Below are 27,396 nucleotides of genomic sequence, written 5' to 3'. Positions count from 1 at the left end.
TGCCTCTGTGTGTCATACATTATGCTCAGCATCTTCCTTCCCACCCTCCGGCCTCTGCAGGGAGAGGGGCTGCCATCCCAGGATACAAAGCCCCTGTCCCATTCCAGGTCCCCAGGCCCTGAGGGGCAGCCCAGGGGTGCTGTGTGGGGCTCCCAGCCCTTCTGGGAGGGCTGAGAGGCAGCGATATCCTAGGGACAGCCCTGGTCTAGCGTCGGAGACTCAGGGCTGGGGCAATGGTCTGTCCACAGGGCAGAGATCACTTGCTGGTGGAAGGCTGGGAGGTACACACACGGAGGACAGAGCCGGGCTGGCTTCCCCAGGAAGCCAGCACATTTATTGATGCTTGTTCAGGTCCTGCAGACTTCTTGGTTTCACTTCTTGTGAGGGAAGGAGGCCCAGCCAAGGAAGTACAGGCTGTAGACAGTGCCTAGGGAGGGAGTGCGGGGGGATACAGAATGAGACCCTAATTCCCTCCCTGAGCCCCCTGCAGATTCCCCAGTCACCATCCTGGATCTCAGCCCTACTTCAGGCTCCAGCTTCCTTCCCAAACTGCACTTCAACTGGGGAAATGCTGGACCTTGATCCAGACCAGGCTTTGGGCTTTCTCCCCAGACCCATCACTAGCCCAGCCGCCCTCCTGGGACAGAAGCCCAAGCCCTAGGGTGCTTCCTCCCTATTTGCCAGCCCAGAGCCCCATACCGTCCCACACCAGCTCAGAACCCAATCCCCTCCCAAAACCCCAGCGCTGGAACCAGCCCCTTCCCCACTCCATCTCGAGTCCCGCCTCCTCCCGCAGTTCAGGCCCAGTCGGGCCCTGCACTCACCTCCCAGACACAGAGCCATAGTCACTCGATACAGGATGTTGTCGGTTAGGCCGCCCTTCAAGTGCACCGGGAGGTCATTGTCCGCCTGGATGTTGGGGGTAAACGATTGGAAAGGCGCTGCCTACTCGGTAGACCTTAAGCTCCTGCCTGCCCAACTCCTCTTCAGGACCAAGCAGGCGGCCCCGGGTCCTCCCCCCGCCCCGCCTACCTGGAAGAGTTTTTGTTTCTCAGCCACTCGGTTCTCGAAGCGGTTCCGGGCGGTTGAGCTAAAGGAGCGTACCAGTGCCTGGGAGACCTGTGGAGAGGGGATGGCTGGGTATTGGAGGCGCCTGGAGGGGTGTCCCGGAGGAGGTCCCGCTGGGGAGAGGGTGTCGGACTTTCCGAGGCTCTGACTCGGGGACGGTCCTGTCCCTTGGGAGCGTCTCAAAGGCAAGATCCGAACTGGCAGCAAGAGTGGGGGAGGGTGTCCTGTCAAGAAAGGCCCAGAAGAAGGGGACTCGTGCCTAGAGGGTCTGGCTTGGAGGCTATCAGGCTGTCTAGAGGGTACTATTGGAAGAGGATTGGACCCAGAAGGGAGACTCATGTTCTGCGGGTCCAAGCACCGGAGAGGTTTTTTGCAGTTTCCTGGATTAATGGGAGGAGCTCAGGTGCCGGGAACGTCAGGACTGGATCTGGAGTGCCTGGGGGATTTCCCGGCTGCTCGAGATCTTCGGGGGCGGGGAAGGGGTGTTACGTTCCCGGTGCCTAAGTCCCGAGGTATAACGGGAGCCCTGGATGAAGGGAAGTTCAAACTCGGGGCTTTGGGCCATGGTAACGGGTCCCCGGCTGTCTCAGAAGCTCTTGGACTGGGAGGTGGGGGGAGGGGGCCCCAGGCTTATTAGGAGGGAGTCCCGAGTCCTGAAGGGGGCTCACGTTCCAAGTCCCCAGATCCCGGCATGTTTGGGGAGTCTCGTATAGGGGCGAGGGCTTCCGGGTTGGGGGACCCAGCCCGACCCGTGGGGGCCCTCACCCGCAGGGCCCTCATCCTGCGTCCTCCTCTTCGGCCGGAGTCACCTCCCCTCTCCGCCCAAGGACAGACGGTGCCCTCCCCTCCGGGGGAGTCCCAGGCCACGCCCTCGGCGCGCCCCGGGACAGCGAGGTCCCGGCGGCCGCTTTCCGATTCGTCCAATAGGTGGGCGGAGAAGACGCTGCAACCCCATCCCCGCATCCCAGCGCCAAATGGTTGGAGCACCCATCTGTTACTCAACTCGGAATTCTGTTGGTCCGCGTGGAGAGGAAAGCGGTTCCAGAGAATTCATTTTTGGGTTGTTTCTGCGGAGATATCGGCCTGGGGCAAGTGCAAGTCCTCCGTCGGGTCCCTCGGATCTCTCCCTATCCGACAGACGTTGGAGAGCGAGTAAAGGAAGGTAAGATACCATCTTTCATTATGTCAAGTGCAGTCCTTTTCCCTCCCATGTTGAAACAGATTGCTGTGGCTTTGGCTAAACGTCAATGTTCATTTTGGGTTTAGGGACCATGTAGTATGGAAAATGCACTCAACTCACACCTCATCCAGGTGAGTGATGGGAACCACGGAAGTAGTAGATTACGCCCGTATCTCATACTCACGGGGGCATATGCTGCTTCCGCACTGAGTGGAATGAAAGGCAGGATAAATTTCCTTGTTTAAATAGTTATTTTTCATTATCTCTCTTGGTTTATTGTGAATCCATGTAGCTGACTCTGCATAAGTTAAGCATGCACACAAAATGACTCCGCCTCATAGCCACCATCTTTGCTTCTTCATTCATATCTTACCCCCACCTCCGCACTCAGTTCTTCACCCTGGAAAACGGTGTAGTTGCTCTATTTATCTGTCTGTTGACTTTAGACACCACTGCATCCCCAGCACCTGGCGCATGGGTGGATTTTCTTTTTTGTCTGCGTTGGGTCTTTGTTGCTGCGCGGGGGCTTTCTCTAGTTGCGGAGAGGGAGGCTACGCTTTGTTGCGGTGCGTGGGCTTCTCATTGCGGTGGCTTCTCTTGTTGCGGAGCACGGGCTCTAGGCACGTGGGCTCAGTAGTTGTGGTGCACGGGCCTAGTTGCTCTGCGGCACGTGGGATCTTCTTGGACCAGGGCTCGAACCCGTGTCCCCTGCGTTGGCAGGCAGGTTCTTAACCACTGTGCCACCAGGGAAGTCCCGCATGGGTAGATTTGATAAATATTCGTTGAAGGAAATACAGTATAACCCAAATGTTCTCTAACTTGGTCGTTCCCACCCACTTAACAAAGAAGGACCTCAGTGCTTCTCCTAGATTCTAGTCATCTAGATATTTCTGGGCATCCCCAGGAAGTGGCCGCACATGTGCTCACTCACCCAGCTGTCCCCTGTTATCTGCAGTCATGTAGGATCAGTATTCAGGGAAGAAAACAGAAACTGCTCTGAGAATTGGATACCAGAAAGTTTGGAAAGGCTGAAGGAGTGCCTTCTAAGCAGGGCTGCTACCTAATTTATGGGGCCTTGTGCAAAATGAAAACGTGGGATCTCTCGTTCAAACAGCAGGGAAAAAAAAATTGCTGTTAAAAATACTAAAATATAAAGCTTTTTTTCTTTCTTCCATGATTGCGCTTAACCTGTCATGGTGTTTTTAATTTGCTATTCAATATCATGCTCCCTAGAGTAAGGGATACCCTGGGGTGAGTACAAACTCTCACAGTCACCTGGGGGACCTGCCTTGCAAATTTGTGTGTGCGTACACACACGACTGCTGGCTGCTGGGTTCTCCTCCTCTCCCCACCAGCCACTGGACCAACTCGTGCCCTGGCCAGAGGTGGAGAAGTCAAACAAGGCATCTCTCCTTCCCACGGTCTTGCTCCCTACAGGGTGATGCAACTTCCCTTCCAAGAAGAGCCAGGAACCTGGATCAAAGGTGGGCAGGACCCTCGCCCCTGCCGGGTCACCCGCTAAATGTGCCATGGAGTGCCAACTGAGGAGGCGGTAGCTGCCACTCTGCCCTGCCCTCAGAGGCCATGGGATGTGTGTGGTGGACCTTGACTCTCCCTACGCCCAGGGCCCCAGGAGGCAGAAGAATAGGCAGCTAAGAGCCTGTCTCAGGGAGGTGGAGAGTGGTGGGAGGAGAGGATGCATACGGGTCAGGCTCCAAGCCCCTGGTGCCTGCTCCATCGTCCCAGCAGACTTCACTTATAAAACACAAATTCAAAGATAACGTGAAGAATTACAAGACGGCAGCCACAGAGCATTAAACCTCACGCTTCTGAGGGGAATCCCCTGGAGGTCCAGTGGTTAGGACTCTGCGCTTTCCCTGCTGAGGACTCGGGTTTGACTCCTGGTTGGGGAAGTAAGATACTGCAAGCCTCTCGGCCAAAAAACAAACGAACAAAAACCTACCACACTTATGAGTGTGGGGCTCTGTGCAACTGCACTGGACATATGCCTTGCTTTTAAGCTAGTCCTGTAGGAATGAGTCTCAGGACCTAGGAAAACTGACCTAGGAAAGCTGTTCTCTGATGCTGCCCCTGCAGGGATAGAGTCCAGAACACACCCTGTAGCACTGACCTTGGTCAGGAAGCCCTAGGCAAGAAGCTGCTGCTGCCATCACTCAGGTCTCCTTTAGGAATGGGTTCATCAACTTGCAGGACAAAAGGGCTCAATTTCAGGATAAAGAACCAGCTGGGGGATGTAAGCTCTGCTACCCTGTGTTAGCATGAACACTTATTGCTATAACAAAAAGGCACCAAAATTCTGTGGTTTAAAGAACACACAACTTATATACCAACCAGTCTCAGCATGTGGACTTTATTTGGATCTTGATATGAAAAAACAGTAAAAAAACCAAAAAAACATTTTTGAGACAATTGGAAATTTGGACAATGATTGACTTTTCCCTCAACATTTTATGAAAAATTTCAAAGATACAGAAAGGGTGAAGGAATCTTCTAGTAAACATTCATATCGCCACCACCTAGATTCTATAATAAATATTTTGCTACATTTGTTTTATCACGTAACTAGCCATCTATGCCTCTATCAATCCATCAAGCCACATCTTTTATTTTTTTGGTTGTGCTGCCCGGCACGTAAAATCTTAGTTCCCCGACCAGGGGTGCAACCCACGCCCCCTGCAGTGGAAGCACGGAGTCTTAAACACTGGACTGCCAGGGAAGTCCCCCATATCATTTTTTGATCCATGTCAATGTAAATTGCAGATATCAGTACTCTTACTTCAAATACTTTGGCATGTGTCATTAACTAGACTGCTTGGATATTTTATTATGGTAAATAATTTAAAATTTTATAGCTGTTGTGGTTGTGTTTTTTAAAAATGAGTCTCTACATTTTAGAAATACATACTCAAATATTTTTTGGTGGAATGGTATGAGTTCTAGTATATAAATGCCAAGTGACAAATGTAGCAGCTTAAAACAACAATAAACATTATTTCACAGTTTCTGTTGGTCAGGAATCTGAGGGTGTTTTAGCTCAGCTACAGTCTCACAGCTCAGGATAGAGGTGGGCAGGAACCCACCAGCATTTACCTGTCATGAGTGGAGAGAGAGACTGATTCCAGCCAAGCAGCCTTCCAGAGTCCAGAACCAAGCTTTGGTATCTCTCTGCTGCCATCTTGTGGCAGGTCTGGAAAAACGCTCCTCCCACCGCTACCTTCCCACACTCCAATCCCTTTTGATGATGTTTTAGGACTTGCTTTTTAAAAACTTTTTACTTTTATCCACCCAGTTGCTGAATAGATCATGAGTTCAAGATGGTTTAAAATTCGTAAGTGTGAATAGGAAGAAAAGTCTTCTTCCCTCTGAGGACTCTCTGCGTTCCTCTCCAGGGGAACCATTCTGTGTTGTTTCTTGTGTATCCTTACAGGGAAACTTTATGCATATAAAATAAATAAATAAACCCTCCAAATACAACAACAAAACCACAAAAATATACTCAGCCTCCCCCAGTCATAAAAGGATAATTTGTTCCTGAAATCAGCAGATTCATTCAGTAATACTTATTGATCCTGATTTGAACAAGCAATGTGTATATGTTTTCAACAAACAAAAAATATAAAAATAATATGACCCAATGGGGAAATGTGAACACTGCCTGAAAATTTTATTATATGAAGGAATTAATGTTAATTGCTTAGGGGCGATATGGAGCTTAAAACCATATACAAGCCCCTGTGTCCCTGATTTTTTAAGTAAAAGGCTTTTGCTTTAGTCTCCCAGTCCTCCTAAAGTCCCAAAAGGCTGACTCAAGGGTTAAAAATGATTAGGAAATATGAAGATGTAGAAATAAGAAATAGCTGTTGGGCTGGGAAACTGGTAACAATTTAGACTATAAACCATGTAGCAGAGTCACTGAACTCCCAGTTCCCTGAAAGACATAAAGGTCTGACACACATTCCTAAGTTGTTCCTGTAAGGAACCAGACTCCCACCAGATGGAAACTGCTGACCTCAAGCACTTAGACCCCAGACCGGTTGAAACCAGAAGACTGACGATGTCTAGAACTTCACCTTGATGCCAGCCAATCAACAAATTTCAGTATCATAGCTCCAGTGTTTGAACAAAATATATTATTTCATTAATTCAGCTCTTTGATGAGCTTCATTTTAACAATTCTTGCTGCATTTTTAAATGCATCTAATAAGATTCAGAAGAATCTCTTTGGGTGCCAAAGCTTTGTTATATAAGATATTATTCCTATAATTCTTCCAACAATTTAATAGCTCCACTATGTTTTCTGGTCATACTTGCAGCTCCATTGCTTGTACTTCCTTTACAAATTTTTCAGTTTAATGTGTACTGATTAACAATGCATTTTAATAATCCTGTTAGTATGTTCAATCCTGTGAGTATAAAGTTAAATTTAAATAAAACTAAACTGGGACTTCCCTGGTAAAGCAGTGGTTAAGAATGTGCCTGCCAGTGCAGGGGACACAGGTTCGAGCCCTGGTCGGGGAAGATCCCACATACCACGGAGCAACAAAGCCCCTGCAACACAGCTACTGAGCCTGCACTCTAGAGCCTGTGAGCCACAACTACTGAGCCTGTGCTCTGCAACAAGAGAAGCCACCACAATGAGAAGCCCGCACTCGACGCAACTAGAGAAAGCCCGCGCACAGCAATGAAGACCCAATGCAGCCAAAAATAAATAAATAAATAAATTTAAAAATAAATAAGTAAATAAAACTAAACTTTCATAAAATTATCTTTTTTTTTTTTTTTTTTTGGCCATGCCATGCAGCTTGCAGGATCTTGTTCCCCCCCGACCAAGGATTGAACCTGCACCTTCAGCAGTGAAAGCATAAAGTCCTAACCACTGGACCGCCAGGGAATTCCCTCATAAAATTATCTTGATATGTCACATAAATGAAAAGTATTGTGCAGTTTGGAGTATTAGTACTCTAAGGAAATAGACTATCAAATCTATGCCAGATTTGAAGGCCTAAAAAGAATTGCTTCTGGGCTTCCCTGGTGGCGCAGCGGTTAAGAATCCGCCTGCCAGGGCTTCCCTGGTGGCGCAGTGGTTGAGAATCTGCCTGCCAATGCAGGGGACACGGGTTCGAGCCCTGGTCCGGGAAGATCCCACATGCCGCGGAGCAACTAGGTCCGTGAGCCACAATTGCTGAGCCTGCGCGTCTGGAGCCTGTGCTCCGCAACAGGAGAGGCCGCGATAGTGAGAGGCCCGCGCACCGCGATGAAGAGTGGCCCCCACTTGCCGCAACTGGAGAAAGCCCTCGCACAGAAACGAGGACCCAACACAGCCATAAATAAATAAATTAAAAAAAAAAAAAAAAAGAATCCGCCTGCCAGTGAAGGGGACACAGGTTCGAGCCCTGGTCCGGGAAGATCCCACATGCCGTGGAGCAAATAAGCCTGTGCGCCACAACTACTGAGCCTGCACTCTAGAGCCCATGAACCTCAACTACTGAAGCCCGCACGCCTAGAGCCTGTGCTCTGCAACAAGAGAAGCCAACACAATGAGAAGTCCGCGCACCGCAAGGAAGAGTAGCCCCTGCTGGCCGCAACTAGAGAGAGCCCACGCGCAGCAACAAAGACCCAAATCAGCCAAAAATAAATTAAAAAAAAAAAAATTGCTTCTTAGTATATCACAACAGTGTAGGTTTGATGGGATATATAGCCTTATTACTGAGAGGTAGAGTTCTAACTTATCAGTTGATTTATTATGGAAAAATTGTACACACCATATCCCAAAATAAGATTTTTCCTGATTTTTTTTATTTTGGCCCTGCCACATGGCTTGTGGGATCTTTGTTCCCCAACTAGTGTTTGAACCCGGGCCCTCAGCAGTGAAAGTGCCGAGTCCTAACCACTGGCCCACCAGGGAATTCCCAGAATAAGTTTTTTGACTGATACCGTACCACACCAAATGTAAGTACAATAAAAATAATGCTAAGGTAAAAGAACCCTTCTTTAACAATGCAATCAAAACAGATTACCCCACCAGGTGAAGAACCCAGCTGAGGTTCTGGCTGAGGGTGGTGGAAATGCAGAATGGGCTGTGGAAGAAGGAAGATACCAATTATGACCTGGTGACCAGTTACAAAAATGAGGATTGTAGTGACTTTGCATATTTCCTGTTTGCCTATTATGTGTTTATTTGTATATGCTAACTGTTTTCTTCTTCTCTTTCCTTCATCCATTTTTATTTTATATGCAAGTTGTTGGAAGTTAATTTACAATTTGGCCTTAAACTAGTATTTAGTCAGAGTGACTGAATTTGAGTAGTAATATAGCCAGTGATGGATACAATGACTCTTGGGTCTGTGCATCTCCTCATTTGGGGGAAAGGGTGAGAATTTCTTCATCTGTAAGGAGGACAGCTGTATCTTGTTAGATACAACGATAAAGTTTTTCTTGTTTTTGCTGTTGTATAGGGGTTCACACCTGTGTAGAGGGTGCATATGGATGCTAATTAGTCAAAGGGGTAGGTTGTGTTGATTATTGATTTATTGCCCTTTAGCTCTAAATTTGCCCTTTTTTTTTAACATCTTTATTGGAGTATAATTGCTTTACAATGGTGTGTTAGTTTCTGCTTTATAACAAAGTGAATCAGCTATACGTATACATATATCCCCATATCCCCTCCCTCTTGCGTCTCCCTCCCACCCTCCCTATCCCACCCCTCTAGGTGGTCACAAAGCACCGAGCTGATCTCCCTGTGCTATGTGGCTGCTTCCCACTAGCTATCTATTTTACGTTTGGTAGTGTATATATGTCCATGCCACTCTCTCACTTTGTCCCAGCTTACCCTTCCCCCTCCCCGTATGCTCAAGTCCATTCTCTAGTAGGTCTGCGTCTTTATTCCCGTCTTGCCCCTAGGTTCTTCATGACCATTTTTTTTTTTTTCTTAGATTCCATATATATGGGTTAGCATACGGTATTTATTTTTCACTTTCTGACTTACTTCACTCTGTATGACAGACTCTAGGTCCATCCACCTCACTACAAATAACTCAATTTCGTTTCTTTTTATGGCTGAGTAATATTCCTAAATTTGCCCTTTTGTCTGCTTTGTGAAAACAAATATGGACCCATTAAACAAATGTTTTTCCTTTGCCAGCTGGCATCATGATAAGCTTCGTCAGTAGAGGTCGATGGAGAGAGATTGCAGAATGAAAAAGGGTTCTGCATCCTGGTTCTGGTGTGCTCGATTGCCAGCCTCCTGGCAATGTGCTTGGCTTTCCCAGTGCCCAGCTCCTGCAGTGTGGGCAGTTTCTCCAGCACCAGGTTCCTACAGCGTTCTCAGCTTCTCCAGAACCAGGGCCTGCACTACAGCGCATAGCAGCCAAGCAGCACCTAGTGGCCTGCAGCTTTCTTTAGTACCTCCCTTGGGTGGTTTTATAGTAGAGTGCCTCGGGCGAGACACTTCCCCTTGAACACACTAGAGTGGATTTCCAGCAAGTTCCAAAGGGCAAATTTCCAGCAAGATCCACTAGCACTTCTCTTTGGTTAGCCATAGCCATGCCCTCTCCAACAAGGTCTGGATCTCAGCCCCAGGAGGGCCTCTTCCTTGGGTGCTCTATATCAGACCTTGGGGAGCTGTGGAACTTGGATGGCCTCTGAGAGTTTTCCAAATTGGGGCAATGGGGCTGGAATCCCCAGCATCAACTAGTAATTGGATACAGGCATACCTCGTTTTATTGCGTTTCACTTTATTGTGCTTTGCAGATATTGTGGTTTTTACTAAGTAAAGGTTTGTGGCAACCCTGTGTTGTCAGATGAAGGTTAGCATTTTTTAGCAATAACGTATCTTTAAATTAAGGTATGTACTTAAAAAAAAGATATAATGCTCTCGCACACTTAATAAATTACAGTATAGTGTAAACATAACTTTCTTTTTTTAATATTTATTTATTTGGTCATGCCAGTCTTAGTTGCAGCAGGCAAGCTCCTTAGTTATGGCATGTGAACTCTTAGTTGTGTCATGCATGTGGGATCTAGTTCCCTGACCAGGGATCGAACCCGGGCCCCCTGCATTGGGAGTGCGGAGTCTTAACCACTGCTTCACCAGGGAAGTCCCTAAACATAACTTTCATATGCACTGGGAAACCAAAAACTGGTGTGACTCACTTTATTGCTATATTTACTTTATTATGGTGCTCTGGAACCAAGCTCACAATATCTCTGATGTATGCATGCTATCTCTGGGAAGGGGATGTTACATGGAAACCTTTATTTTATTATTTTGTTTTTCTTTTAAAAATTTTTAAAATTTAGATATAATTGACATATAATGATTAGTTTAGGTGTACAACATAATGATTTGATATTTGTATATATTGCAAAATGACCACCACAATAAGTCTAGTTAACCTCCAACACTACACATAGTTATAAATTGAAACGTTTCTTTAGCTGAGACCATGCACTAGGAGGAACTCAGCTGCAAGGCATTGCTAGCCAATGCTCTAAGCAGATGAAGAATTGAGTGCCTTGGTCCTGAAACAGTGATCTGGGCAGCATATCAAAGCATCCATCCTCTGGACATATCATCAGGTGGGTGAGCTGTATGTCCATGTATGTTTAATTAAATTCTTTTTGCAATAGGGACTTCCCTCCTGGTCCAGTGGTTAAGACTGTGTGCTCCCAATGCAGGGGGCCTGGGTTTGAGCCCTGGTCAGGGAACTAAGATCCTGCATGCTGTGCAGCACAGCCAAAAACAAATCAATAAATAATAAATAAAATTTTGTTTGCAAGAATATAATTATAGAGAAATATATTGTGGCATGACATTTTCATTGAATTTTATACATTTGATAAAACCATTAAAAAAGTAATCTTCATTATATAGTCTTGTATGTATTTCCTTTTATAATGTGGCTCCAAGAAGTCTGCTAAATCAACATTTTTCTCAGTATTTCCATTATTTATGTCTCCAGATCCAGCAGTGGAACTTGAACACATCTCTTCATTTCATCATTCTTTTTCTTCTAATAATAAAACCATCCATTCTAAGGACAGTTAATAGTTCAAATAACATGTACAGTTGGATTTTTTAGAAGTCTCATTTGATAATGTCCTTTCAAAAAATGCACTGAAAGTTGGTAACTGAAACTCAGTGGAACATTTGTTTTGCTAGCAGCAGATAAAATTCTCTCAAATTTAACTTCGTAACTAAGCAGAAGTGCCAGTATGAAATTAACCTCAGAACTTTGACTAAAGGGGTGAACTTTTCTGCAAATTTCCAAAAAGCATATTAGTAGTCACCATTCCCTCCTTCCCTTCCTCCTCATACCCAGGGGTAGTTGTGAACCTTGTGGTCAAAAATAAGATGATAGATAAGAGTAAAGTGCAGTGCCAAGAGCATCCAGTGGGGGAAAGAATGGTATTTTTAAAAATGGTGGGCTTCCCTGGTGGCGCAGTGGTTAAGAATACACCTGCGAATGCAGGGGACACAGGTTCGAGCCCTGGTCCAGGAAGATCCCACATGCCGCAGAGCAACTAAGCCCATGCGCCACAACTACTTAGCCTGTGCTCTGGAGCCTGTGAGCCACAACTGCTGAATCCATGTGCCACAACTACTGAAGCCCGCGAGCCTAGAGCCCGTGCTCTGCAACAAGGGAATCCACTGCAATGAGAAGCCCGGGCATCGCAACGAAGAGCAGCCTCCGCTTGCTGCAACTAGAGAAAGCCCACGCACAGCAATGAAGACCCAATGCAGCCAAAAATAAATAAATAAAATAAATAAATTTATTTAAAAAAATGGTACTACTGGATATCCACATGCAAAAGAATTAAGTTGGACTCTCCCTCACACCATATACCAAAATTTTTTTCTTTTTTTTTTTTTTGCTGCGTTGGGTCTTCGTTGCTGCGTGCGGGCTTTCTCTAGTTGCGGTGAGCAGGGGCTACTCTTTGTTGTGGTGCATGGGCTTCTCATTGTGGAGCACGGGCTCCAGGCGCACGGGCTTCAGTAGCTGTGGCGCACGGGCTCAGTAGTTGTGGCTTGCAGGCTCAGTAGTTGTGGCACACGGGCTCAGTAGTTGCGCCTCGCGGACTCTAGAGCACAGGCTCAGTAGTTGTGGCACACGGGCTTAGTTGCTCCACGGCATGTGGGATCTTCCCAGACCACGGCTCGAACCTGTGTACCCTGCATTGGCAGGTGGCTTCTTAATCAATATGCCACCAGGGAAGCCCTATGCAGTAATCTTTTAAATCAGGTAGGAAAAAAGAGGAGTTACAAACAAAAAAATACATTTTATATTTATCTTTGTAGTTATCTTTACCAGTGTTCTTTACTTCTTCCTGTGGATTTTAGTTACTGTCAAGTATTTTTTCATTTCAGCTTGAAGCATTTCTTTTGCGTTTTTTGTAGGAAGGTCTGCTAGCAATGATCTCTTGGTTTTTATTTATACAGGAATATCTTAATTTCTCCTTTATTTTTAAAAAATATTTATTTATTAATTTATATGTTTTACTTTTTTTGGCTGCGTTGGATCTTTGTTGCTGTGCACGGGCTTTCTCTAGTTGTGGCGAGCAGGGGTGACTTCATTGCGGTGGCTTTGCTTGCTGCAGAGCATGGGCTCTAGGTGTGCACGCTTCAGTAGTTGCAGCATGCAGGCTCAGTAGTTGCTGCGCATGGGCTCTAGGGCACGTGGGCTTTAGTAGTTAATGCACGTGGGCTCAGTAGTTGTGGCTCGCAGGCTCTAGAACACAGGCACAGTAGTTGTGGCACACAGGCCTGTGGGATCTTCCTGGACCAGGGCTTGAACCCGTGTCCCCTGCACTGGCAGGTGGATTCTTAACCACTGCACCACCAGGGAAGTCCTCTCCTTTATTTTTGAAGGATAGTTTTGTCAGATATAGATTCTTTGTTTTTTTCTTTCAGCACTGTGAATATGTCATCCCACTGCCTTCTGGTCCTCATGATTTCTGTTGAGAAATAAGCTGTTTATCTTACTAAGGCCTCCCTATACATGATGAGATGCTTCTGTTTTTTGCATTCAAGATTCTCACTTTGTCTTAGGCTATATATACCAAAGAACTATCTGTCTTGCAATTTTGTAATAGCTAATGTTCAAAATGCCTGCTAGGATTTTGTAAATTAGGTTTATATTTCTGATAGTGTGTGCATTTCAAAATGCCTGCTAGGATTTTGTAAATTAGGTTTATATTTCTGATAGTGTGTGCATTTCTGATGCTTTTCCAAGATAATGTTTCCTAAAGGCAGGATTTCTACTTTTACTTATGTATTTTGAAAAGAGAGTGAAAATTTAATTTCGTTCAGCTTTTTCCTTGTTTCCTTATTCTGTATTTTGAAAACATGGAATGAATGAATTTCCTTGTTTCCTTATTCTGTATTTTGAAAAATGCTAATTTACACTAGCATTTGTGAGCATTCTTGAGATGTATTTTTCAAGTTTGCTTCCCAAGGCTATTCCAAAAACAATGTATCATTTTGTTATCTTTTAATAATAATATAGTAATATTGTATAAATATTATTAAATAATATTAGTGTACTGTTATATTTATAATAATACAATATATAATAATATATTTTTATAATATAATTATATAACTACTTAGTAAGAAATAACTTCCTGAAAATTTGTCCAACCAAATACCCTTCAAACTTTGGCCATTGTGTCAGTTTTCTATTGCTGCTGTAACAAGTAACCATAAACATAGTGGCTTAAAACAATGCAAATTTATTTTCTTACAGTTCTGGAGATAAAATTCCAAAATCAGTTTCACTGGGCAAATGTCAAGATATTGGCAGGGCTAGCTCCTTCTGGAGGCTCTAGGTAAGAATCTATTTCCTTGTTTTTTCTAGCATTTAGCGGCCTCCTGCATTCCTTTTTTTTTTTTTTAGAACTGGCCATATCAAATATTGGAGAGAATGTGAAGCAACGAAAACTCTCATACATTGCTGGTGGGGATACAAGAGGGTGTAACCACTTTGGAAATCAGTTTGGTAATTTTTGTTTGTTTAAATTTTTTGGCCACACCTTGCATGGCATGCGGGATCTTAGTTCCCTGACCAGGGATCAAACCTGTGCGCCCTGCAATGGAAGCAGGGAGTCTTAACTACTGGACCACCAGGGAAGTCCCCTCCTGCATTCCTTGGCTTGTGACTCCTTCCTTGAATCCCTCCAACCTCTTGCTTTCATTGTCACATCTCCTAATACTCTAATCTCCTGCCTTTTTCTTTTAAGAACCCTTGTGATTTACAGTGGGTTCACCTGGATAATCCAGGATAATGTCCCCATTACTTTAATCATATCTGCAAAGTCCCTTTTGCCATATAAGATTCTGGGGATTAAGATGTGGTCATCTTTGGGAAGCCATTATTCAGCCTCACAGCCAGTTACTTTGGTATGGTGCTGTCTGTAACCCTGTAGTTGAACGTAATTGAAAAGAGAGGCCTGGCACAGGGACTGCCCTTGGCAAGTGCTTAAATAGTGTTAAAGGCCTTGAGGACTGTTTTGGCTTTAAGTAAGTTCAGTTTTGTTTTTTTCCCATTGTCTGTTAATTTTGTAGCTTTTTCTTACTGTCTTTCTGAGGTGTCTTACTGAGCTCGCTAATAAGCCCAAAGTGAATTCAGATCCTGGTTCTGTTGCTTGCTTAGCTTTAACAACCCTAGTCTGTTTCTTCTTTTGTAAAATGGGGCTGTTACTACATTCTCCAGGCAATGTGGGTGAGAGAGGAGGAGGGGCTGATTCCCAATTGGTATAAGCGGAAAGAGTTGCAGGACTGTGTGGGTGTCAGGATGGATGTATGCACGTCAGAGGGTGAGGACTGATGCCCCAGATTGAGGGGAGGGCACAGTCAGGTGAGTCTGGGAGCCTCTTCTCTGCCTTTCCCCAGCTAAAGTGTCTCAAGACCCTGACCATCCCAGGAGGGAGCCTGAGCCAGGGGATGCCCTCTGGATTTCAATCGTTCTGTCCTCAGTTAGAGGCCATCCATGTTCCCTGAAGATGGATGTGTTTGCTTGCCAAGGCCTGGAGCATCTTTCCTTCCATATCAGGACTCTGGGCATCTAATGGAGGTGAAGGACTGCCCGAGAAAATCTCCTGTCTTTCCTGGTACCTTTCCCCTCCACCTCAGGCTTTTTCCTTCAGATTCTTATTTTAGCAGAGTCAATTAAGCCAGTGATGTTTTTAAACTGCCAGAGCCACTTTTATTTCTATTGCAGTAGGAAGATGACCAAGTAAATTGATGACCTTGGCACCCTATCTTAGGAAGTCTACTACTGGATCTTTTCTGTTAGATGAAACAATTACAAAGTTGTGATTCATTTGCACACTGCATATCATCTGAATAACGTTTCAGAAAAGTTTGGTGACTAAAAGGGACCCTAATGTTCCTTCATTTTCTAAAAGTAATCTTTTATGTTTATTAGCACTATAATAGTTCCTACCTTGGGTATCGGAAGCTAGAAGAACAATCTTACCCTGAACCTTGATGTTATTTGTATAGTTGCAGAGCATCATTCTCTCTCATTTCACATGAGGTCACCGAGTGACCTTGTCTGTTTCTCATGTTATTACATCACAGGAAATAATGTGCTGCAAGGATGAGCTGCAAGTGGCTTAGGTAGTTCCAGAGGGAGGGCTGAGAGCTGGAGCTGGTACGCTAAGCAGGGTATAGTTCCAAGGTTGAGTGGGAGGAGGAGGCTTAGAGCTAGGTCAGGGAGCTTGGCCTCTATTCCTTAAGTGAGCGAAGACCGTTGATGTAACATACTTATATTTGGTTTTAGACCTAGCTTTTTTTTTTTGGCTGCCCTGTGCAGCATGTGGGATCATAGTTCCCTGACCAGGATTAATCCCACGCCCCCTGCAGTGGAAGTGCCGAGTCTTACCCACGGGACAACCAGGGAAGTCCCTAGATCCAGCTTTCTGGTGAAAGATAAGGGACGATGAGGGCTGACTTAAGACAATAATAAAAATTGTAACAATGATAAAAAATGATCACCGATTATACTACATAACAATTAGCACTTAGTAACTATAAATAGTAACAAGTTCATTAATTAATAAGAAATGTGTAAGTATTAACATATATAAATAAATAATTATTAAATACTTGGTGATGACAATAACTAGTAATCACTTTAATTGCAACCTCCTTTCCATTCCTGATCTCCTTACCCTGCCCTTTTTTCACCTCAATGCATAACACCTTCCAACACACTACAAAATCTACTCATTTTGTTGATCTCTCTCCCCGTTGGAATACAACCTCCATGAAGGTGGGGCTTTTTGTCTCTGTTGTTCACTGCTGTATCCCCAGGGCCTAGAACAGTGCCTGGCATATAGTAGGTGCTCAATAAATATAGTTGAACTGAATTGAAATAAAAGTAAATGTACTCAACCTTTACTATGTTCCTGGCATGTTCTAAGCATATATTATTTATATCTTCACTTGAAAATTACTGCCTAGATACAAATTATGAAACTAGTTCAAGGCCACTTGGCAAGTAAAGTAGCTATGCTTGAATTTGAACTCAGGAATTCTGGCTGCAGGGCTTATCACCCTAAAGTACCTCTTCATGGTACTCAGCAAAGGGGTGTGTCTGTTCCAGAAATGTCCTAGTGGTAGAAGCAAAAGAGATTTCAAAATAACCAGGGAGAGGGAGGACAAGGATGGTCCCTGAGTAGCTGGGTGGGCAATGGGGGCCATTTGCTGAGAGAAAAGACAGTTAGAAGAACTTATTTATATGACTAGGAATGGCTCAGTTTAGGTATGCCTGCAATTATTTAAGTAACTTTCAGTTCTTATGTAACATCAAACTTTCCTTTCTGATTTTATTCATATTATTGTGCTGGTAACTCTGCCAGGTTCTTCACATTTTAAGTTTTCATGATAGCTCCATGAGGTACTATTATGAGCCCCAAATGGATGCTTAGGGAGGCTAGGTTATCATCATCTAGTTAGTGACAGAGTCCAGACCTGATTCTAAAGCTAATATTTCAAATGTGGAAGATAAGGTACCAGAACTGGGTACATCGTTAGAGAAGATATATTAGAAATGTGGAAGCAAAAGAGGACTTTGGAGCTGTAAGTTGGGGGGAGTGGAATTATAAACCTGGCTTTAGATATTACACTTGAGGTGCCTGAGGGATTCTAGCTGGAGTAGTAAAGCAACCTTGTCCATCATTAATGTTGCTTATGAATCTAATAAAGATGAAATATTTTAATTTTGGAAATAAAGTTTAACATGTGAATTCTTCAGAATGATTTGTGAAATTCTTCAGCCAGGGTTTAAGACATGGTTACTTCTTCCTCTTTTTTTTTTTTTTTTAAGGCATGGTGACTTTTTTCATGATTAATAATGATAATTTTATTTATTTTTTAAATTAATTTTTATTGGAGTATAGTTGCTTTACAATGTTGTGTTACTTTCTACTGTATAGCAAAATGAATCAGCTATATGTATACATATATCCCCTCTTTTTTGGATTTCCTTCCCATTTAGGTCACCACAGAGCACTGAGTAGAGTTCCCTGTGCTATACAGTAGGTTCCCATTAGTTATTTATTTTATACATAGTATCAATGGTGTATATATGTCAATCCCAACCTCCCAATTCCTCCCACCCCCCACCCCCGCATGGTGACTTCTAAGTGTGAAATTTCACATCTATATCTTTAAAATTTTTTTTTCTTTTTTTGTAAAGGGAAGGTTCCCCACCTACATCTTCTCACTACCCATAAAAATATTCTATCATTTGCCTAATTTATTAACTCAGTCATTCAACAAATATCTGACTGCCTCCTAGGAGTAAAGAAACAGATACAATTCTCAACACATCAAAGATGTAGAAATCTTATAGTTAAGAGTTGTACCAAGTCAGTCAATTTTGTTTAATACAAACAATTTTAAAAAACGCTTCACATTTCACAATTGCACCTAAATTTTTTTCTTTTTGAAAAGAAAAGAGAGAACTTTGGAAAAGAATGTTGTTTCTAGGAAAACATTTTCCTAAGTTTCTAATTCTCCTAATACATATGAAACAACTTTCTCTGTGATCACAATGAGAATCAGCTTAAACCAGGGAGATTTGGTAGAAAATTTTATTGTCTTCCCTACTAATGGCCCAGAATTATTAATTCTTACTGATATGTGTGTGTGTGTGTGTGTGTATGTATATATATATATATATATATATATAAATACATTTATTTTATTTTATTTTTGGCTGCGTTGGGTCTTCGTTGCTGTGCATGGGCTTTCTCTAGTTGCAGTGAGCGGGGGCTACTCTTCGTTGTGGTGCGCAGGCTTCTCATTGCAGTGGCTTCTCTTGTTGCGGAGCATGGGCTCTAGGTGCACGGGCTTCAGTAGTTGTGGCATGCGGCCTCAGGAGTTGTGGCTCTCAGGCTCAGTAGTTGTGGCTCACGGGCTCTAGAGCGCAGGCTCAGTAGTTGTGGCGCACGGGCTTAGTTGCTCCGCGGCATGTGGGATCTTCCCGGGCCAGGGCTCGAACACGTGTCCCCTGCATTGGCAGGCGGATTCTTAACCACTGTGCCACCAAGGAAGTCCCTGTATATATTTTTTTAATTAATTTTTTTTTTTTTTTGGCCACGCCGCACGGCATGTGGGATCTTAGTTCCCCAACCAGGGATTGAACCTGCACCCTCGGCAATGAAAGCACGGAGTCTTAACCACTGGACCACTAGGGAATTCCCTTACTGATATTTTATTTTATTTATTTACTTGGCTGCATCAGGTCTTATTTGCAGCATGTAGGATTGTTTCGTTGCGGCAGGCAGGCTTCTCTCTAGTTGCGGCACACAGGCTCTCTAGCTGTGGTGCGTGGGCTCCGGAGCACACTGGCTCAGCAGTTGCGGCATGTGGGCTCTTGAGCGTGTGGGCTTAGTTGCCCTGCAGCATGTGGGATCTTAGTTCCCTGACCAGGGATCAAACCCACGTCCCCTGCATTGGAAGGCGAAGTCTTAACCACTGGACCGCCAGGGAAGTCCCCCCTAACTGATATTTTTAAAAAGTCTCTTTAAGAGATAATTACTGAAATACTTTCAGATGTCATCATATAACATCTGAGTTCAACTTTCAAAAGAATCCAGTGAAAGAGGAAGTAGATGTGAGTGTAGACAAACACCACTGGCCATGGGCTGGCAGTTTTTATAGCAGGGTGATGAGAATATTGAGGGTTGACTGTACTATACTTTCTACTTTTGTGTATATTTGAAGTTTTCCAAAATAAAGACATAGCGTGAAATTTTAAAAACTTAGAAGCTAGAAAGAAATATGCAAAAATGATAACATTTATGTTTAAGGTACCACAAAAATATTTTTCCCTCTCATTTTCTATATTCTCTGTATTCTATTTGAGCATTTTTACTTTTTTATAAGGACAAAACAAAAACAAACAAAAAAACCAAAACGCCATTCTTACTAAACTCTTTCACCCTTTTGATCCTAGCATTGCCACTTTCTGTGTCAGGGCCATGAACTGACTGCAGTTTATAGATTATCTGAAAAAACACTGATTTTTTTTCCTTTTCAGTCATACATTCTGAAATTTGTACATGTGAAACTCTACCCTATCTTGCCCTTGTCCTTGAAATTAGGATTCTCCACTTAAGAGGCCTTGGGCAAACTACTTAATCTCTCTGACTCTCAATTTCTTTACCTTAAAGTAGAAAATAAGCCAAATCAGAGGCATGAATGACAATGTAGGGAAACAGCAAGGCAGGGAACTAACACTTGGTGAATTTCAGGCATTGTACTAGGAATTTTATACACATTTATTCCTCTCAAAAACATGTTTTAAGGAAGAAAAATATGACTACTTCAATATTAAATGAATAAAGGATATGAACATTCAATTAATTTATTCAATTAACAAATATTTATGACCACCTACTATATTTTAGGCACCATGCTGAAAGCAATACCAATGGTCAGCAAATATGTGAACAAATGGTCATCTCTATTAGTCATAATCAAAGGAATGCAAGTAAAAACAAAAGCGACTTTTCCATTTTTCACCCATCAAATGGTGAACTTTCAATAAATGTTTTCTTAGGGTTAGATGAATGTGGTGCTTTGGGATCTCTTCTAAAGTAGGCAGACGCATAGATGCACCATCTTCCTGAAGGCACTTGAGCAATGTGTATAAAACGGGCTAAAATGTATATTTACCTAAAAAAAATGTCCAACCAGGAGAATGAAGCACACCTAGCGACTGCAGTTTCCAAATACCATTTTGGAAAGTACCAAAATACCCAAAGGAAAAAGGATTCCTTGGAAAATGGCTACTTCAAGGTGGGAGCTAGGAAATGAACAAGACGAGCCTGGAACATCCTATTGTGGCAGATAGCAGGCAAGTGATCAAAGACTAGCAGGGTCATATCAAAAGGACACAGGAATCAAATGGAAGAGGATCCCACAAACCACACATGGAACAATTTGAGCATCAATGAGAGTACAACTGAAATAGATTGAAACATACTGAATATGCTTCACATACACACCCCCCTAAACTCAGTGATTACCATGGCAGAATGTTAGGGAACCAACTCATTATTTTGAAAACCAATAAAGAGAAAGAAAGAAGCATCTACCCTGCCTTTCCTTATTGTAACATGGATAACCAAACAGTAGTTGAAGGGAAGTTTCCCTTTTTAAAAATATTCTAGCTAATAAAGGAAGAAAAAATAATATATCATCATTCTGCAATCCCTAATAAATTAATAGATTTACCAATTGAACATCAATGGCTGCTAACATCATAAAAAGAAAGACACCTAAATATTATGTCTCTCAATATTAACCACCTATAAGTAGTCTTAACAACAACAAAAATGGAACCTCAATCTGATCATGCCTCTAGACATCAACTACCAATTTATAGGAAATACCAAGGATAGAGGAGCAGGTTTAACTACCCATTGGGATGAGCCAGCAAAAACCAAGCTCTGAGAAACTAAACTCTCCAAGGCAAACAAACTAGTTTCTTTGAAAAGTAAGTTGCCGGGGGTGGGGGTGGGGAGTCCGGGGGAGGAGGATGAAGGAGAATGGATAGATTGAGACTTAAGAAACACAACAATCAACTGCAATTTGTGAACATTATTTGGATCCTGATAACTTTCAAAAAATTGACATTCATGAAACAATTAGAAATTGGAACACTGGCTATCAGGTATACAATGTTAATTATTAAGGCAGTGCTGTCAATTTTTTTAAGACGTGAAAATCTTTTCTAAATTTGTGAGATATTTCAGAGGTACATATTGAAATTTTTATAGATGAAATGATATATCTGGGATTTACTTCAAAAATAACATGGAGGTGGGGGAGTGGGTGGAAATATGGATAAAAGAAGCCTGGCCATGAGCTGATAATTACTGAAGCTGGTCATGGAGCACTGGGGGTACATTCTAAGAGTGTGAGGACAGAAAGTTTAAAAGAAAGTATATACATTTTTTTTTGATGTTTGCTAGTAAAAAAAAAAAGTATATTATTTTGATCTAGCATTTCCACTTTTAGAAATTCATCTTAAAGATATACATTACATATACAAAATAATGTATGTGCAAGGATATTTATTACAGGATTGTTGGAAAGAGCAAAAAATAAACTAAATTGATAAGGTTAAATAAATTATGAAACACACATATGAGAGAATACTATGCAGCTGTTAAAGAAGAATAAGGCCACCATATATGTATTGACATGGTCCAATCTTCCAAGGTGTATGGATAAGCAAAACTAGCAATGTATAGAAATTTGCTACCATTTATGTAAAACATTCTTATAAAGAGTGTTATGTGCATGTCTACACTTAAGCAAATGGAGAAATCAGGAAGTATATGCAAGAACTTGATAGCAGTGATTGCTACATAAAGGGCAACAGGGTAATATGTGGAGGTTCACTTATGTGAATACAAAATTTAACTTTAAAATTTTTATCCTGTGCCTGTGTTTTAGCTATTCAAAGTGATAATTTTTAATGTCATAGATTTGAGCCCCTCCAACTGTACATCCTAATCATTAAGCCACTTAAAGAAAAATGACATAAAGCACATTGCTTTGTAACCTTTTGTAGGCAGTGGCACATGCAGAAAATGCAGGTACTTTTACTGAACACTCACGATGACTGAGAAGATGGATGGCATCAGGGTGCAATGGGTCCTCTGCTCCAGACACTGACTGGCTACCCCAAGGGCTGAGGGGATGTGTTTTTTAAGATTCCTCAGAGTCATTCACAAGCCCTGATCTGGATGTCCCTGCAGTTGGATCAAGGCTCTTTTCCCCATCACTGTCACATCCTGGAGTTACAACATCAAGATTCTAAAAACATATTTAATCCAGAATAGGTACAGTTCCAGACATTCCATCTAAAATTAATTTTAATAGACTGGATTAAATTAGCTGGAATTTTATTTATATTTATCTTCACAAATGATAATTATTATCTACAATTTGTTTTTCAGGAGTTATTCTTGTTGAGTTTTTTATCATAAATTTTTTAGCCTTGAAGATGAATTGGCAAGCTTCTCTCAGGGATTATCTGTTCCTTAAGGTTTTTGTACGTTAAACTGTTTTCTCGGGACTTCCCTGGTGGCGCAGTGGTTAAGAATCCACCTGCCAATGCAGGGGACACGGGTTTGAGCCCTGGTCTGGGAAGATCCCACATGCCACGGAGCAACTAAGCCTGTGTGCCACAACTACTGAGCCCGTGTGCCATAACTACTGAAGCCTGCGCGCCTAAAGCCCATGCTCCACAACGAGAATTCACCACAATGAGAAGCCTGTGCACCGCAACAAAGAGTAGCCCCCACTCGCCGCAACTAGAGAAAGCCCGCGCACAGCAATGAAGACCCAACGCAGCCAAAAATAAATTAATTAAAACAAAACAAAACAAATTGTTTTTTCTAAAGGGACAGAGCTTTGATGACTTTTTATGTCCTTCCACAATCATTGATTGTTCGGAAATCCCACATCTTTTTGAACCAATTTTGATTATTTTTGTAAAAATCCATTCTCTCTAGATTTCTAAATATATTAGAATAAAGTCATGCATAGTTGCTATTTTTATTTTATTTTTTTTATTTTTTTTTTTTTATTTTTTTTTTAAATTTATTTATTTATTTATTTATGGCTGTGTTGGGTCTTCGTTTCTGTGCGAGGGCTTTCTCTAGTTGTGGCAAGCGGGGGCCACTCTTCATCGCAGTGCGCGGGCCTCTCACTGTCGCGGCCTCTCTTGCTGCGGAGCACAGGCTCCAGATGCGCAGGCTCAGTAGTTGTGGCTCACGGGCCCAGTTGCTCCGTGGCATGTGGGATCTTCCTGGACCAGGGCTCGAACCCGTGTCCCCTGCATTGGCAGGCGGATTCTTAACCACTGCGCCACCAGGGAAGCCCCATAGTTGCTATTTTTAAAAAATCCACCCCTTCCTCATTCATACTGCTAAATGTTTTTTTTTCTATATCTGAGTTGTCAATTGTCTATTATATTGTTAAATAACATTCAGATTAAGTCTACTGTCATTTCTGATTTCATATTTTTTGGCTGCACCATGCGGCATGTAGGATCTTAGTTCCCCGAGCGGGGATTGAACCCACGCCCCCTGCAGTGGAAGCTTGAAGTCTTAACCAGTGGACCACTAGAGAAGTCCCATTTTTTCTTTTCTTTTTAATAATCGTTCTTACTGTTGACTTAGGTTTATGTGGTAATTTCCCCTAACTTTTAGGGTTGACCATTCATTTAATGCGTTTAGTATGTGACTGGCAATGAGTAGGTGTTGGAGATCTACTTGGAGAACAAAGCCCCTACCTTTTTTTTTTTTTAATTTTTAATTAATTAATTAATTCATTTATTCATCTTTGGATACGTTGGGTCTTCGCTGCTGCATGTGGGCTTTTGCTAGTTGCGGTGATTGGGGGCTACTCTTCGTTGCGGTGTGCGGGTTTCTCATTGCAGTGGCTTCTCTTGTTGCGGAGCATGGGCTCTAGGTGTGTGGGCTTCAGTTGTTGCAGCACGTGGGCTCAGTAGTTGTTGCACGCGGGCTCTAGAGCGCAGGCTCAGTAGTTGTGGCGCATGGGCTTAGTTGCTCCACAGCACGTGGGATCTTCCCGGACCAGGGCTCGAACCTGTATCCCCTGCATTGGCAGGTGGACTCCTAACCACCGTGCCACCAGGGAAGTCCCAAAGCCCCTACCTTTAACCCTTGGGTTCTGACAGGAGTACAGCTTTGGTTACACTGAACTGGTTTTGATATGCAGAATTCACTGCCATTCTTTTTTTTTTTTTTTAATTAATTAATTTATTTTTTGGGCTGTGTTGGGTCTTCGTTTCTGTGTGAGGGCTTTCTCTAGTTGCGGCAAGCGGGGGCCACTCTTCATCGCGGTGCGTGGGCCTCTCACTATCGTGGCCTCTCTTGTTGCGCAGCACAGGCTCCAGACGCGCAGGCTCAGTAGTTGTGGCTCACGGGCCCAGTTGCTCCGCGGCATGTGGGATCTTCCCAGACCAGAGCTCGAACCCGTGTCCCCTGCATTGGCAGGCAGATTCTCAACCATTGCACCACCAGGGAAGCCCCACTGCCATTCATTTCTAGTTTGTAATTTTAGTTTGATTCTCTTGAAGTTATACTTGGAGGTGGTTTTAGATTCCTAAATGGGCAGATTTCTTTTGGCTACTCTTCTGTTAATTTCTAATCTTCAAAATTTACAACCTTTTAAATGAAGATCTTCTCATGATAACTATACTTCACTACTGTTTTTCAGAATGAATTATCCTAACAAGTGGTTTTGAAGGCTTTGGATATTTGATACATTAATAAGGCCCCCCTCTCACATGAACTCCTTAACAGTAATACTGTTATTAATTAATGACAATAGTATTTATTGAGCATAGGCTTTATATAAAATATCTGACAATCTTCACGGAAACTCTATTAGGTACATATAATTATCACTGCTTAAAAATAAGTAAACTGAGGAACACAGACATTGCATAATTTGCCCAATGTTATGCAGTCAGTAATTGCCGGAAGTGAGATAATGTTAAGTAAGGTATATGGCGAAAGGCACAGTCACAAATGTTTTAATAGGGTCATTTTCTATTAGGAATTCTCAGAAGTTTAACATATTTTGAGTGGTAACAGGAGGGTTTTCTATATTCATATTAATTTTTTTTCAATGTAAGCTCTCTGATGCTTAGTAAACAGTGAGTGTGAGGCAAAAAGAATTCCCATGTTTATTGAATTTTCTTCTGGTATGAGTTACCTGATGTTCCATAATGGAGGTGACAAATGAAGGTTCTCTGACAATAATTACATTACATTATGCATTATCTAATATTGAGTTAGGCATGAATTCCACATAAAGGCTCTGCTACATCCCTAACATCAAGGCTTTCTAGCCAGTATGAATTCTGTAGTGTTCAATGAGCTGTGAGCCAAGAATAAAGGCCTGCCCACATTCTCTACATTCATAAGGTTTGATACCAGGATGAATTCTCTGATGTTCAGTAAGCTGTGAACTACGAATAAAGGCCATTCCACATTCCCTACATTGATAGGGTTTCTCACAAGTGTGAATCCGCTGATGATGAGTCAGTTGTGAAACACGAATAAAGGCTTTCCCACATTCCTTACATTCGTAGGGTTTGTCACCTGTATGAATTCTTTGATGCTGAATAAGGTACGAACTACGACTAAAGGCCTTCCCACAATCTTTACACTCATAGGGTCTGTCACCTGTATGAACTCTCTGATGTCGTGTAAGCTGTGCGTGCTGTCTAAAGGCCTTCCCACATTCTTTACATTCGTAGGGTTTCTCCCCAGAATGAATTCTTTGATGTCGAGTAACTTCTGAGCTATGAATAAAGCCCTTGCCACACTCCTTACATTCATAGGGTTTCTCCCCAGTATGAATCCTCTGATGTACAGTAAGCTGTGAATGTTGTCTAAAGGCTTTCCCACATTCTTTACACTGATAGGGTCTAGCACCTGTATGAATTCTCCGATGAACAGTAAGTTGTGAGCCGCGAATAAAAGCCTTGCCACAGTCTTTACATACGTAGGGTTTCTCACCTGTATGAGTTCTATGATGCAGAATAAGTTGTGAGTGCTGTCTAAAGGTCTTTCCACATTCTTTACATTCATAGGGTTTGACACCAGTATGAAGTCTCTGATGTAGAATAAGTTCTGAAGTACGACCAAAGGCCTTCCCACACTCCTTACAGTCATAAGGTTTCTCACCTGTATGAATTCTCTGATGTTGAACAAGGTGCGAGGTACGACTGAAGGCTTTCCCACATTCCTTACATTCAAAGGGCTTTTCACCCGTATGAGTTTTCTGATGTTGAATAAGGTGTGAGCCACGGCTAAATGCTTTCCCACATTCATTACATTCAATCAGTTTCTCGCCAGTCTCATTGCTGGGATGTAGGGTAAGGGATGTATGATGCTCAAAAGTGGGCATGTTTCCATAGGTGATTTTCACTTGCTTGAAAGAGCACTCATGATTTACTTGTTGTTTTTCAAACTGGCCTTTGTATGCCCAGTCATCTCTAAAACTGGAGCCCTCAAAAGCACAGCATGTAAGGCTTTCCATCAGCTCCCAATCGAATGACTCTACTTCAAAGATATCTTTTTGTAGAAATTTATCACACCTGGACTCCAAGTCTGAAAAATAAAAAAAAAGTAAATACAACCTGTTCTCTTCTTCTAAGAGAAATTTTAAAATTCTACAGGAGACTAGAGAGACAAAATGAAAATAATAACCGTAATAGGTGAATTGCTTCTATAAGTCTCAAATATTGCTGTGCAATTTCTAAAAAGCACATGAAAGCACAAATATGATAAGAGCTCATATGGTGCCAGAAAGGGGCAAGAAAACAAATTAAGCCAGTGGTTCTCATGTTTGACAGAGATCAGAATCATCCAGGAAGCCTTGTAACAAAACAAATGTCCAAACAGCACCCCACACTGAATCAAAATCTACAGGAGTAGGGCCAAGACATGTGTATACATACGTATCTACACATATTTTAAAAGTAATATATATATATTTTAATTGAAGATTCACATAACATAAAATTTCCCATTTAACCATTTTAAAGTGTACAATTCCATGG

The 27,396-nt window shown here is 42.6% G+C and overlaps 3 protein-coding genes across 9 annotated transcripts in view; 1 reads left to right on the top strand and 2 right to left on the bottom strand.

Moving 5' to 3' along the window:
- Positions 1-295: 295 nt before the first annotated feature.
- Positions 296-2,046, bottom strand: COX7A1 (cytochrome c oxidase subunit 7A1). Its single transcript, XM_082439465.1, has 4 exons — positions 1,834-2,046; positions 1,033-1,119; positions 825-909; positions 296-427 (listed from the first exon to the last, which is right to left on the bottom strand). Exons 1-4 carry the CDS (start codon positions 2,029-2,031, stop codon positions 372-374), a joined length of 426 nt encoding a protein of 141 aa, XP_082295591.1. The 5' UTR covers positions 2,032-2,046; the 3' UTR covers positions 296-371.
- Positions 2,043-23,354, top strand: LOC309649435 (uncharacterized protein; the record flags this gene model as incomplete). 2 transcript variants are annotated; one of them, XM_082439466.1, is made up of 6 exons in its annotated part: positions 2,043-2,230; positions 2,335-2,379; positions 3,686-3,732; positions 8,114-13,398; positions 13,457-18,631; positions 18,677-23,354. In XM_082439466.1, the coding sequence occupies 4 exons, from the start codon at positions 2,043-2,045 to the stop codon at positions 8,185-8,187; spliced, it is 354 nt and encodes a 117-aa protein (XP_082295592.1). In that variant the 3' UTR covers positions 8,188-13,398; positions 13,457-18,631; positions 18,677-23,354. The 2 variants fall into 2 exon arrangements, 1 of the variants encoding a protein (XP_082295592.1); XR_014257108.1 differs by lacking the exons at positions 2,335-2,379; positions 3,686-3,732 and having other exon boundaries at positions 2,113-2,230; positions 7,071-13,398; positions 13,457-23,354.
- A 330-nt stretch (positions 23,355-23,684) lies between these two features.
- ZNF565 (zinc finger protein 565) overlaps positions 23,685-27,396 on the bottom strand; it is a 35,042-nt gene continuing 31,330 nt past the window's right edge. For all 6 annotated transcript variants that reach the window (XM_082439443.1, XM_082439444.1, XM_082439445.1 and 3 more), the window contains one exon: positions 23,685-26,944. In XM_082439443.1, the coding sequence (XP_082295569.1) occupies positions 25,674-26,944 (1,271 nt within the window). In that variant the 3' untranslated portion in view covers positions 23,685-25,673. The remainder of the gene's footprint in view (positions 26,945-27,396) is intronic.

The sequence above is a fragment of the Balaenoptera physalus genome, assembly GCF_965194825.1.
Source record: "Balaenoptera physalus genome assembly, chromosome: 19".
NCBI classification, from domain to species: domain Eukaryota; kingdom Metazoa; phylum Chordata; class Mammalia; order Artiodactyla; family Balaenopteridae; genus Balaenoptera; species Balaenoptera physalus.
Note: the sequence above shows the minus strand (reverse complement) of the source record. Positions and strands in the feature narration are given on the sequence as shown.

Coding starts and splice junctions, on each gene's coding strand:
- COX7A1 (XM_082439465.1), bottom strand. CDS start 2,031: ATGCGGGGATGGGGTTGCAGCGTCTTCTCCGCCCACCTATTGGACGAA. Junction 1,120..1,833: donor GCAGGATGAGGGCCCTGCGG/GTGAGGGCCCCC, acceptor CCCTCTCCACAG/GTCTCCCAGGCACTGGTACG. Junction 428..824: donor TATGGCTCTGTGTCTGGGAG/GTGAGTGCAGGG, acceptor CTCCCTCCCTAG/GCACTGTCTACAGCCTGTAC.